This window comes from Penicillium cinerascens, assembly GCF_028974065.1.
Source record: "Penicillium cinerascens strain IBT 15544 chromosome Unknown contig_16_segment0_segment0, whole genome shotgun sequence".
Taxonomy (NCBI): Eukaryota; Fungi; Ascomycota; class Eurotiomycetes; order Eurotiales; family Aspergillaceae; genus Penicillium; species Penicillium cinerascens.
The window spans coordinates 2290948-2303684 of record NW_026695286.1 but is presented as its reverse complement, the minus strand read 5'-3'; the positions used below and the strand labels follow the sequence as shown (position 1 = coordinate 2303684).

Sequence of the window (12737 nt, the reverse complement as noted above, 5' to 3'; positions counted from 1 at the left end):
ATTCGCGCCTTGACCATTGTTGACGCAGTTGTTTTGTGGAGCGGCAGTATTGCCGAGAAGATGACCGCCCGGAATTTTGATCGCGCTCCGCCTTTCTGGGACAAACAGAGCTCTGAGCTTCCTTTCCCACCTCCCTCACCCCGCGCCGACATGGCAGAGCTCCACGATAACCTAGCAGGCCTGCGTGGTCTGTATCAGGATCTCTCTGCCATTACGGACTCTCCCTTTCCGAGTATCGAGCGGCTTCGTTTCGAATTGGAGACCCATATTCACGACTTCCGAAAACTCCTAGACAAATCCCCCAAGGCCAACGACAGTCGCCAGAATGTGCTCTCAGGTTTGTATCTATCAAGGCTTTCGTTGCGTTCTACTTTGCGCAAAGATAACATGCTGACCTAGGACGCATGTAGGAAGGATTACGGTCGAGGACGTCGAATATGAGATCAACCAGGATTTCCAGCAGGGCGCGTTGCAGCTGGCCGATGCACTAAATCTCAACGAATTGGATGCTGCAGCAATGTTCCTTGCCGCTCAAGAATATTCGCAGGTGTTGGACAGACCTCCTGTGATAACCGCCATCATGCGATTCCACGAGCGCCGCCATTTCCTTCTCGAGTGTTTACGCCTTATTTTCCGTGAGTCTTACGAAATCGAACGCGAAGATACCCAACGCCTCATGCTAGAAGCCCTCGCCCTTATTCTGGAAATTAAAGACAGCCCTTTGCGAAACGCATCGGAGTTCGCGAGGAAAGGCCTGAAATCAATGGAGGAGATCGAGAAATGGCTGTCGCTTCTTGGCGACCAGGTTCAAAAAGCTTCAATCGTTGGTGCAGAAGGAGACCGTGACATCATGGAGGCCATCGAATACCAACGTCACAGTCTGCAACAACAGCATGAGTCTCTTGCTGCCATTCTTTTCTACATGTTCAAGGGCACGTACACAAGTCAGGAGGACTTCCGCGTGCTCATCACTCAGTTGAAAAAGCTGGAGCGCTTTGACGGGTTGTTGGTACACTATCTTCCCATCACAATTGCATCCTTTGTTCAGCACGGTTCTCCGGAGGGCAATGGTTCGCAGAAGGATGCGAGGGACCTGAATTCCGTCATCACCGCCGGCAAAGATGGTCAAACTTGGAAGCTGCCAACTTTTCATGCTGCCATCATTGCTCTGTGGTTATCAGTATACAGCGGATTCTACTTCGATGACAGTCCAATTATGGGTGTCGATCTTGAGAAAGAGGCTGACGAACGGACGAAATCATTCATGACTGCCCTTGATGACGGCGCCCTTGACTTCATGCTCGCTGTTTGCTCTTGTGTCAACAGCGAGGAGTGGGCTGATCCCGCACGCAGTGAGCTTGTCGCGCTTCTGCTGAGGGAGAGCATCATCACGCTACCCGAGGTCAACTCATGCGCTATTTACATGAAGGAGCTTTTGATGGAAAATTTCGAGGTCTTCGTGGAGTCATGCATTGCGAACATGCCCGACGCAGTTCGGAAGCTGAAGTCCGAAGAGGACACTCAGCGATTGGAACAAATCACTGCTCTCAGAGATGGTTTGACAGCCAACGTTCACCGTGGCTTAGTGGAAGCTCGAACTCATCTGGAGTCCCTCTTGATGATCATTTCGTTCGCTTTTGAGCGTCGACAAGAAGCTGCTCAGGAATTTTGGGCCGATCCTGATGGAAACCTTTACGGATTCCTTCAGTGGGCTTCTAAGCGTCAAACTGTTCCTCGAGTCAGTGCCTTCTGTGAGATGCTCTGCTCAATCTCAGAGGGTGAAGAAAACGCTGCAGCTGCAAACAGATTCTTGTCAGAAGAAGACAAATTCATGGGCTCCAAGCTGAAGCGTTCCACGACAATGAACTGGACACAGATGTTTGCCGAATTGAAATTGTATGCGGGTCGCGTTACTGCTGAGAAAACGGCCCCCAGCAGTACTTCTCAAGGAATGATGCGCACTCGAAAGCCAGAGCCCGTGGATATGAGCGAACCAGAAAGTCCGGTCATGTTGACTTGCTATCTTCGCCTCATGGGACACCTCTGCAAACAAAGTGGCGCCATTCGGGAATGGATGTTGCAGAATGAATCTTTCAAGGTCGTTGAAAACCTCTTGACATTGTGCAAAGGGCCGATACCCACTCATCTGCGAGCCACCACGTTTGTCACGCTTTCAGCCTTGGTGACCGACAAGACCGCCGCTCATGGAAACGATATGTGGAATTTCCTTGACCAATACCTGTCTGGTGCACTGGCTCCTGTTCATAGCAATAACAAAGCACCTCCCCCCCAGCAAATGGTGTGGCATGAGCAGCAAACTCTGCAGAAGATCGGCGAGACTTTTGACCAAACCAATGCGTTCATTCTTCTGGTCAATGAACTGATCATACCCGCTTCCGATATCGCGGGCAACAACTTGGCTCTACCATTCCCAGAGACCTTGGGAGCAACATATCGTATGCCCGGAATCGAGCCTTATGTTGACTTCGTTTTGGGTCACGCTTTGTCTCGCAAGGTGCAGGAACTTAATGACTATCAATCCCGCCGTCTGGCTTACAACTGTTTGGAATTTGTTGTAACGAGCTTGAAAAGCTTCAGTGAAGATCTTGTCACTGTATTTAGCCAGCCTTCCCTTGCCGAATCCTCGCCAGCTGCGTCCGTCTTCGTCACCTACGTTCGTCTCCATGCATTTGCTCGTGTGATGGAGTGGCTCTTCAACGAAGATGTCTTGAAGGCGCTGTTTGCAATCAGCCAGCAGGATATCGCCGAGGTTGCTCAAGCAGCGTCCGACTCTGTTCTGGTCCTGACCTTGCTTCGCAGCATTGAAGTAATGAACCTGGTCATGGATCTCCAGTCGACATATTTCAACGTTGTCAAGCCTTTGATTAAAGCCCATGCCGGACCCAACAGAACTAACGTTGCAAACTCGTCACTGGCTTCTTTTGAAGACAGTGTGCTGAACAACCTAACACTAGTGCCCGCTCTTTGTTTGTACTGCGGTACAGGTCACGAGCAACTGACCGTCACCTCCATGGCTTTGCTGGAGAAGCTTACGAGTTCTCACAAGTTGAACAAAATGTCATCGCCAGAATTGCTCAAATGGCAATCTTCAAACAAAATAGTTGAGGTTCTTGCTAGTGAGGTGGATGTTGACAGTGTTTCCCGTTCACTTGTCTCTCAAATGGATCCAGACCCGAGAGAGTTGGAGTACGGTGCTGAAGCAGCAGGTTACGTTATTCGAGAAAGCCTTCTGGCTCTCCTGAACAGCTGCCTGTCGATGATCACAGACCGTCCTACTGTGGCCCATCTCCTCCTCGGCTTCAGTTGTGTGGGCAATATCCTCGATGTTCCATCCGAGGGCTTGTTCGCAAATCAGATGTCTTTGCTGCATGCCATTATTGGGTTTTTGCAGAAATATCCTGATGAGGTGGATGGCAGCATCACATCGTGGACGGTGCACCTCAAACGCATGGCTTTCGAGGTTCTGAAGCATCTTTGGTCCTCAAAGCTGGCAACTTATTTCACTCTTGGGGAAATGCGTGCTCAGGGTTTCCTCATGAATATGTTTGCAGTACAGCCCATTGTCGGACCGAATACCGCCTGGAGTGGCCTGTCAATTGTAATGGACGAGTTCTGGTTCTCTGATGCTACCTCCGCATTGGCAGAGTTCCTCCTCTACCGCAGTCATCTATTTGCGTACGCTGCGACTGAGATCCGCTCAGCAGCCAAGATCGGCTCTCCAACGCTTCAGACGGAAGTTCTGTCGACCTTGCTCGGAAATTCCATCCAGAACAACGGAGAATCCATCAACAATCCGTCTGTGTTTGACCTGTTCGATTTCGCGGATCTAGATGTATGTCGCGAAATCCCTATGCCTGAACTTGTGTTACTGGATCAAATCGCTGTTGAGGCATGTGCCAAGGAAGCAGGTGATTCGTTGATTCTCTACAATATTCCCGAGGTCGATGAGTTGATTAAGATCCGGAGACAAGAGCTGGCGGCCAATGGCCCGCTCCGCCCTCAAGACGAAGAGGTGTTCCTGGGAGAGGCAGACAGTTTGAAGGTAACCCTTATCGCAACAAATCAAAGCCGCCAAATTCAACGCAACCGGTACCTCGCCCTCCGATCCTGGGCCGAGCTCATCACGACAATCATCGCCTGTTCCATCATCGATGACGCAAGCAGACCGACCTTCATCCTCCACGCCATTCAAATGGTTCTCCCCAAACTCGAAGCTGCAATTGAGAATGACTCGCCAGAAGCTATCGAATTGGCACGGTTGGCCGAAACATTGGTTGGCAAGCTGGCATCTGACATCTCTACAGCCCCTGCTTCTCGAAGTGGAGATGTCATTGATGAGAAACTCCATCAACTTTTCCAAGTCTCTTCTCGTGGAATCACGCTGTCGACAGGCAACGTGTCATTGAGAGAAATTCTCTATAGCATTTGCTCTCTTTATGTCACTCGCATCACATCGTCGGATGAGACTCACGATGGCCTGCGACGTCATAGCCAACAAGTGGTCAAGGCATCTGGGCCTGGCCTTATTGAGATCATCTGCGACGATGCCTACACTGGTCAAGAAACGTGTCGGGCTGCAGCTCTGCTCCTGCTGAACTGCCTTGCTATTCTCGACAGCCGGACTGACTGTGTTCTGGCTGAGTCGATTTCACAGTCCAATTATCTCAGTCTGTTCTTGGATGCCGTCAGATCACTACCCCTTGAGTTGCGGAATGCCGAAGCAGCGGGTATGTTACGGGCTCTATTACATACGATTTGAGCATTACTAATTCATACTCTGTCCAGACACCGTCGTTCTGTTGGCATACTACGAGTCTCTGTTGGCTCTTCTCCAACAGCTTTGTCATACTAAAAATGGAGCCATCTCAGTCCTCAAGTCTGGTCTCTTCGATTCAGTTCGCGACTCGCAGCTTTTCGCTGCCGATCCGGATATTGGCATTGGTCTGTACACCCTGTTTGCTCTAATATTGCTACAACACATTTACTGACATGAACAGACATTGACAACCCCGATGCCCTACGAAAGTATTACGATCTTCTCCTGTCCGTGATCCGCGTCATCGTCTCGGCAGTCTTCTCCCGCGGGGTCCACAATGAACAAATTAAGGCTCAGACGGTGGCTTTTATCGCTGAGAACCGCTCATGCATGGTGGGAGTCTTCAAGCGATTCGCAAAGATTGGAGGTGGCGCCGCCGCCGATCATCAACGTACTCTTTGTGAACTCGTCAAGTCGTTCATGGCTCTTGTGGCTGCCACCGATTACCTAGAGGTTGGTTTATCCTACGGTCCTTATAAGGTTGTGTCTCGCTAACTTTGACATAGTTCGAGGATCAGGAAGTGCAACAAAGCACTCGGCCCACGCTATTTTCATGAACTTTTGGATTCGGGGTTGACTAGGCGGCATGGCGTGTAACATAGATGCGGAGTGTAGGCTTCTTTCAGGAGGTTGAGCGATTTTCAGTCTCTTTCCATACATGCATCCCAGGTTAAACTATAACCTTGCAATTTTCAATGTTTTAAACACTTTTCAATCAGGTAATAGAGTAAGATTCCAACGTGTTAAAGATCCCGAGGTCGGCATAGAACAGTGGAAGAAACTAGCTACAGAGGTCCATGGGTGTACGGGAAATCCTCTCGTAAACCTTTTGAAGGTACCTGGGTACCTACCCTATGAATCGGCGGTATTAGTATCCTATATCTAACCTTGGATGGTTTGCGGGTATTCTCATGGAAAAGTGGATACATTCCTTGATTTATATCTGTACAAAGGTATTTAAGAGGTCCTTAATGTTGAGATTGCTAATGCGTAAGGTGAACGACTGGATATATATATCGTCAGCTGAAGCTATTCTTGGTATATTTCACCAGGGCCCTCCCCGGTCATACCGGACTCTTCAGCTGGCCAATTTGAGCTCTGAAATTTAACTAGATAGTCCATCAATGATATGAACTAGAGAATCGAAAGAATAACGAGCATAGACCGCGGTTACAGCATATCAGCGTAATTCGTGAAGATCCGGAGCTCCTATCTTATCGCCGTGCGGAGCCAAGTTCGAAGGGAGACCAACGTCAATTCCCCTCAACAACACCCGAACTCCGCACTCCTCCCCCCGCCCTGGTGGTGATGCTCGATCGATCTTTCCGATATCTCACTTGCTAAGAGCTCCTCAACTAGTGTCGGACTGAACCGGGTAGATGCAGCAGCACTCGAGCGGCGACACCGAGAGGAGCGGTAAGCGCAAATCGATCGGCAAGAGGAAGCTTTCTGATCAAGGAGAGCCATCGCAGCCGCAGTCACAGAGGACCATCTCTGATGTTCTGTCGAAGAAACGCTCTCAGGATAATCTGCCGCCACTCGCCTCCTCGACTTCCAAACGCTCCCGTTACTCCCACTCTCCCACTCGCTCCTCTTCCGCTCACCCAGTCTCTCCCACCAAGATGTATAACTTCTCCGGTTCGCCACCCAAGAATGGCGCTGCCTTCGGTCGAAGCGCACCTGCTTTGAATCCCCCGTCAGTCAAGTCGCAGGCGTTGAACGTGAACGCGCGACAAAACAACTTCAGTCCCCATGCCGGTGCGAAGAAGCTTGTTGTCAAGAACCTGCGCACCGGACCTCGGGTCACCCAGGAGCCGTATTTTGACAAGACCTGGGCGCAACTCAACGCAGCCTTGTCAGCTATCTTCGATGGTAGGAAGCCGGATGTTTCGTTGGAGGAGCTGTACAAGGGGGCCGAGAACATCTGTCGGCAAGAGCGGGCCGCCTTGCTGGCCAAGAAAGTCCAGGAAAGGTGCAAAGATTACGTGGCTGGAACACTACGCGACAACCTGGTGACAAGAGCCGGCGGTGGGACCAACGTCGATACATTGCGGGCAGTGATCGAAGCATGGTCGGCGTGGCATTCACGACTGGTAAGTGGCTGGCATGTATCGAAGACATTGCTCAGGAACTAACGGGTCGACAGGTTACTATTCGCTGGGTGTTCTATTATCTGGACCAGTCCTTCCTCTTGCATTCCAAGGAATTCCCAGTGATCCAGGAAATGGGATTAATTCAATTCCGTTCCTACATATTCGCCGACCGGAGTCTCAAGCCCAAGGTATTACAAGGTGCTTGCGACCTCATCACTGCGGATCGAGTAGTAGAAGGCTGTGGAATACCTGACCCGGCTTTACTACGAGCGTCCGTCGATCTTTTCCACAATCTCGATGTCTACAACAGTGATTTCGAGCCGTTATTTATCAATGAAACTGAAAGGTTCGTTGCTTCATGGGCTCAGCGGGAGGTTGCGGGGTATCTGGCTTCATATGTTGAAAATAGCCACGGTTTGATCGAGCGTGAACTCGAGCGCTGTGCGCTGTTTTCTCTCAACCAAAGCACGAAGCAGAAGTTATCCGAACTTTTGGATCGGGTTCTGATCTCGGAGCAGGAGGATGCTCTTCTTGCAAAGAGTGACGTCCTTGGCTTGATGAGATCGAGTAATAAGTCTGCCTTGAAGCAACTCTACACTCTCCTCAACCGAAAGGGCCTTACCAACAAATTGAAACCGGCTTTCAATAGTTTCATCGTCGAAGAAGGCTCTAGTATCGTGTTTGACGAAGCTAACGAACCGGAAATGGTCGTGCGCTTACTCCAATTCAAACAGGAGCTCGATGCTACTTGGGCGAGTGCGTTTAATCGGGATGACGATCTCAGCCACGCTCTTCGTGAAGCTTTTGCCCAGTTTATGAATCTCGGCAAGAAGACCGAATCTACTGGTGGCACGGACAACCCTAAGACCGGCGAGATGATAGCCAAGCACGTTGACCGACTACTCAAGGGCGGATTGAAGGCAACTGGGGCCGCCGGGCAGGAGGATGTTACCATGGCGGATGAAGATGCCGAGATTAACCGACAGCTTGATCAAGTTCTGGATCTATTCCGGTTCGTGCAAGGAAAGGCAGTGTTCGAAGCGTTCTACAAGAACGACCTCGCTCGGCGTTTGTTGATGGGCAAAAGCGCGAATGACGACGCCGAGAAGAGCATGCTCGTTCGACTCAAGAAAGGTTAGTATATAGTCATACCCCGCATCGTTGCTATAATTCTAACCATGTCCCAGAATGCGGCTCAAGTTTCACGCATAACCTGGAATCAATGTTCAAGGACATGGATGTGGCGCGCGATGAGATGAGAGCCTACAACGAGGATAAGAGTGCCAGAGGTCGTTCGTCCGTGGATTTGAACGTCAGCGTGATTTCTGCTTCCGCGTGGCCGTCATACCCTGATGTTCAGGTGACAATCCCACGAGTCGTCGCATCGGCGATTAGTGACTTTGAGAACTTCTACCACAAAAAGCACACGGGTCGCAAGCTGCAATGGAAGCACCAGTTGGCGCATTGTCAACTGCGGGCTCGCTTCCCCAAGGAGGCCGTCCCGAAGGACCTGGTCGTCAGTTCCTTCCAGGCGATCGTGCTTCTGCTATTCAATGACGTTGCCGAGGGCGAGAGCTTGAGCTATGCAGATTTACAGAAAGCGACTGGACTTTGTAAGTTTTCTCCGTCTGCTTCAAACCAACGCGAACTGACGTTTTCTACAGCGGATCCGGAGTTGAAGCGAACTCTGCAATCGCTCGCCTGTGCCAAATACCGAGTTCTGACCAAGAACCCCAAGGGCAAGGAAGTCAGCACAACAGACCAGTTCTCGTGGAATGCAGGGTTCACCGACTTCAAGCGACGCATCAAAATTAACCAGATTCAGCTGAAGGAGACCAAGGAGGAGAACAAGACCACGCACGAGCGGGTCGCGGCAGACCGGCACTACGAGACGCAGGCGGCCATTGTGCGGATTATGAAGAGCCGCAAGACGATCAAGCACGCCGAGCTGATGGCGGAGGTGATCGAGGCCACCCGGCACCGCGGCACCCTCCAGCCCGCCGAGATCAAGACCAATATCGAGAAGTATGTCTCCGATTTTCCCGTTTCCCGAGCTTTTTCACTGACTTTGTTCGACCTCAGATTGATCGAGAAGGACTACATGGAACGAGCCGAGGGCAACCAATACAGCTATGTTGCATAGACTTGGTGTATTTAGCAGTTTGCATCCACCGATTCGAGAATTCCCGCAGTAGTTGCCGTCACAGCCCACCCTCAATTGGAATATGCTTTCTATCTTTCAGCCCGTGTCTTTCTAAAACAACGCTCTAACCCGGGGCATGCGAGGAATGATTGACCGCGTGCCCGATTAATCGCCACTGCGGAGCTACTGTGTATATGATTCTGCGCCGTGAACCCCCACACCCCGATCTGACAGCGGATCCATCGGGCCCCATAAAATCCGGAGCCCGCCTTTTCTGATGGTCCCATGATGCCTCCGCTTTGACCAGAAGCCTGCCCCAGTCGTACAGCTCCATTTTGGAGATATTTGTAGTCCAAAATTTAGGCTTCGGGGTTCTAGCTATGTTGCTTGTTCTGCGCACCCGATAGGTGGTAGCATGACGGTAATGGGATTAAAGTGATGGTCGGTGCACGGAACCCCCGGGGGGTGGCGTTCGAAACAATTGGCACAGCCATACTGAATGTCGCATTCGGGGATGAGAATCCAAGTAAAACCGTGACTCGGTGGAGAGTGAACCAAAGTAAAGTGACTTATCCCGTGAATGGCGGGCGGTGTGTTGCCACTCGGGCGATAAAGGACGGGGGTTCCACGACGTGCCTGGCGGGATTTCCGCACAAGGTAATCCGAACGCCTCCCGTTCCAGACCAACGAGGAAGCAGTACGATGGGGAATTGTGGTTCATGTGAGCAACAGAAACGCAATTGTGGGTTCGTGACAGAATCTGTGACTTTGGAGGGATTATAAAGTGGGAGAGCTCCCTTCTAGCTCCTAGCGTTCTGTACTCTTTTCTTCTGCTGTATACTCGGCGGGTTTATACTCCTCAACAGCTCTCCCTGTGAGTCTCATCTTACCTTCCCCCGGTGCTACCGAGTCCTTCGGTACGACCGAATTAGTGCCCATGCTACTCTACGGCACCAATTCCAATCGCCTATGGAAGGAAACATCCCAATGGTCCTCAACTAACGAAAGCCCCAGCCTGCGTCAACCCCCCACTTTTTCCCCGCCCCGCCCTCTCAAGTACATCCGCAGCTCGCCACCTTGCTCAAAGCGTATTCCAGGTTTCTCCGGGCTTGTTGAACCGTGGGCGTCACTTTTGGGAAGATCCGACGGGTTCTACATATACAACGAAATTTCGCAGCTAATTTTCCGTACTGAACAAAATCCCCAACAACCTTCACCATGCAGAGTATGTGATCCATCGGAAGACCAACCTCGGAATGTCAATGAAGAGCAGCATGCTAACTTTCACTAGCCAAGCACTTCTTCACCGATCCGACCCATTTGGTCATGACCGCCCTTAACTCCATCACTCTTACCAACCCGTCCCTTGCATTCGACGCCGAGCACAAGATCGTTTTCCGCCGTCCAGATGCGCCCCGCAAGGCCAATAAGGTCTCCATCGTCACCGGTGGTGGATCGGGCCACGAACCCGCATTTGCCGGCTACGTTGGCCAGGGTCTCTGCGATGCTGCTGTCGCCGGTACCGTCTTCGCTTCTCCCTCCGCGGAGCAGATCCGCAGAGCTGCAATTGATCGGGTCCCCACCGAGGCCGGTGTTCTGATCATCCCCAACAACTATACGGGCGATGTGCTCAACTTCGGTATGGCCACGGAGAAGTCCCGTGCTGCGGGCATTCGCACGGAGTTTTTTGCGATCAATGACGACGTGAGCGTTGGTCGTAAGAAGAGCGGCAAGGTTGGCCGTCGTGGTCTGAGTGGTGGTGTGCTTATTTTGAAATCAATTGGTGCTTTGGCTGAAGCTGGGTAAGTCGTGTGCGATGTATGACTTTTTTTTCTGAATGTCCAGTCCTAATGGGATCGTTTAGAGGCTCTTTGGATGAGGTCTATGCTCTTGCTCAGTTGGTCAATGACAACATGCTCACCATTGGCTCCTCTCTGGAACACGTCCATATTCCCGGCCGTGGAGTGCCCGAAGATACGATCCCACCCGGCCAGATCGAGGTCGGCATGGGCATTCACAACGAGCCCGGTTCCCACCGTGACAAGGCGGACCTGATTCCGGTGATCTCGACTATGCTGAGCCAGATGCTTGACGAGACCGACCCTGACCGCGCTTATGTATCCCGCAAGTCTGGAGATGATTTCGTCCTGTTGATCAACAACCTCGGTGGTGTCAGCCCGCTCGAGTTGTCTGGTATCCTTGACGAAGTCCACCGCCAGCTTGTCCGTGACTACAAGATCAAGCCCGTCCGCGTGATCCAGGGGACTTTCTTGACCAGTCTGAACGGCCTGGGCTTCAGCATCTCGCTTCTGCGCCTGGCTGACACCGGCCTCGGTGCTGGCAAGTCTATGCTCGAGCTTATCGATGCTCCCGCTGAGGCTCTGGGCTGGTCTGCCCCGATCCCCACATCGGTCTGGGAGAACCGGATCGACACCTACCCAAAGGTCCAGGACTCCAACTTGGCTGAAAGTGCCCCCAGCAACGTGAAGCGTATGTCTCCTCCCACAATTCAAATCGGTATCCTAAACTAACATTGTAATAGTGGACCCTGCTGTGATCAAGACGGTTCTCGGAGCCGGCCTGGCACGCGTGATCAAGGCCGAGCCCGAAGTGACTCGCTTCGACACGATCGTGGGCGACGGCGACTGCGGTGTGGGTCTGAAGCGTGGAGCCGAAGCCATTCAGGCTCTGCTGGAGAAGCCTTTGAGCGACGATGCCGTCAATACAGTGAACCAAATCGTGACGGTCGTGGAGAACGTGATGGACGGCACTTCGGGCGCGATCTACGCGATCTTCCTGAACGCGCTGGCCCACGGACTTCGCGAGCAGGACACGGGTTCAGTCCTCCAGGCCTCGACCGAGGTCTGGGCCAAGGCCCTGAAACACTCCGTCACTGCCCTGGGCAAGTACACGCCTGCCAAGCCCGGCGACCGGACTCTCATGGATGCGCTTGTGCCGTTCTGCGATACTCTCCTTGAGACACACGATATCCGCGTTGCGGCGGCTGCTGCTCAGCAGGGCACTGAGTCGACGAAGAGCATGAAGGCTAGTCTCGGTCGCTCCGTGTATGTTGGCGGAGAGTCGGAGTGGATCGGTAAGGTGCCGGATCCCGGTGCTTATGGTCTCACGGAGTTCTTGACTGGAATTGCCGAGTCTGCGTAAGGACTGGGTCTTCTTCTCTTGCTCTCTTCGTATGAATAACTAGCGTGATACCTGACCTCGCGGGTAGATGCTCGGTGGTCTTGTCTTTATATAATTTGATGATGATGACAACACTAAAGATCGATTATCTTTGACCAGGTGAAAATAAATGTAATGGATTAGATTGAGGTTGGTACTAGATGCATCTTACATTTTGGCGAGCACACCCCGACGACACAACAATACCTTCACACCGTGTACCCAGACACAACTACAAGATACATCCAGACAAGATACTACGCAAAAAATAGAACTCAACGTTATATGATCTCCCGAAAAATCCATTGCTAACCACTCTGCTCCAAGGTAAGACGCCACCCGACGCTCGTCAAAAGAGCAAACTCATTGACCTAAACTGAAACGCCGGAACAAATCTTTTTTATCGTCCACCAGAACGACGAGACAAACAAGGTAGAAGATCAACGCACTCTCAGGTCACCGTTGCATACGAATGCTACCTCAC

The 12737-nt window shown here is 51.7% G+C and overlaps 3 protein-coding genes across 3 annotated transcripts; all 3 read left to right on the top strand.

The window, feature by feature from the left end:
- Window positions 1-150: 150 nt before the first annotated feature.
- On the top strand, window positions 151-5394 carry N7498_000848 (nuclear pore complex Nup192/Nup205 family protein; the record flags this gene model as incomplete). The annotated part of the gene is made up of 5 exons (XM_058447911.1): window positions 151-337; window positions 411-4748; window positions 4807-4962; window positions 5019-5290; window positions 5344-5394. The coding sequence occupies 5 exons, from the start codon at window positions 151-153 to the stop codon at window positions 5392-5394; spliced, it is 5004 nt and encodes a 1667-aa protein (XP_058313322.1).
- An 822-nt stretch (window positions 5395-6216) lies between these two features.
- N7498_000847 (cullin family protein) lies at window positions 6217-9073 on the top strand (the record flags this gene model as incomplete). Its single annotated transcript, XM_058447910.1, has 5 exons — window positions 6217-6930; window positions 6984-8064; window positions 8118-8543; window positions 8595-8955; window positions 9013-9073. 5 exons carry the CDS (start codon window positions 6217-6219, stop codon window positions 9071-9073), a joined length of 2643 nt encoding a protein of 880 aa, XP_058313321.1.
- A 1186-nt stretch (window positions 9074-10259) lies between these two features.
- Window positions 10260-12235, top strand: N7498_000846 (uncharacterized protein; the record flags this gene model as incomplete). The annotated part of the gene is made up of 4 exons (XM_058447909.1): window positions 10260-10298; window positions 10365-10875; window positions 10938-11563; window positions 11616-12235. Exons 1-4 carry the CDS (start codon window positions 10292-10294, stop codon window positions 12233-12235), a joined length of 1764 nt encoding a protein of 587 aa, XP_058313320.1. The 5' UTR covers window positions 10260-10291.
- Between the last annotated feature and the right edge of the window lie 502 nt (window positions 12236-12737).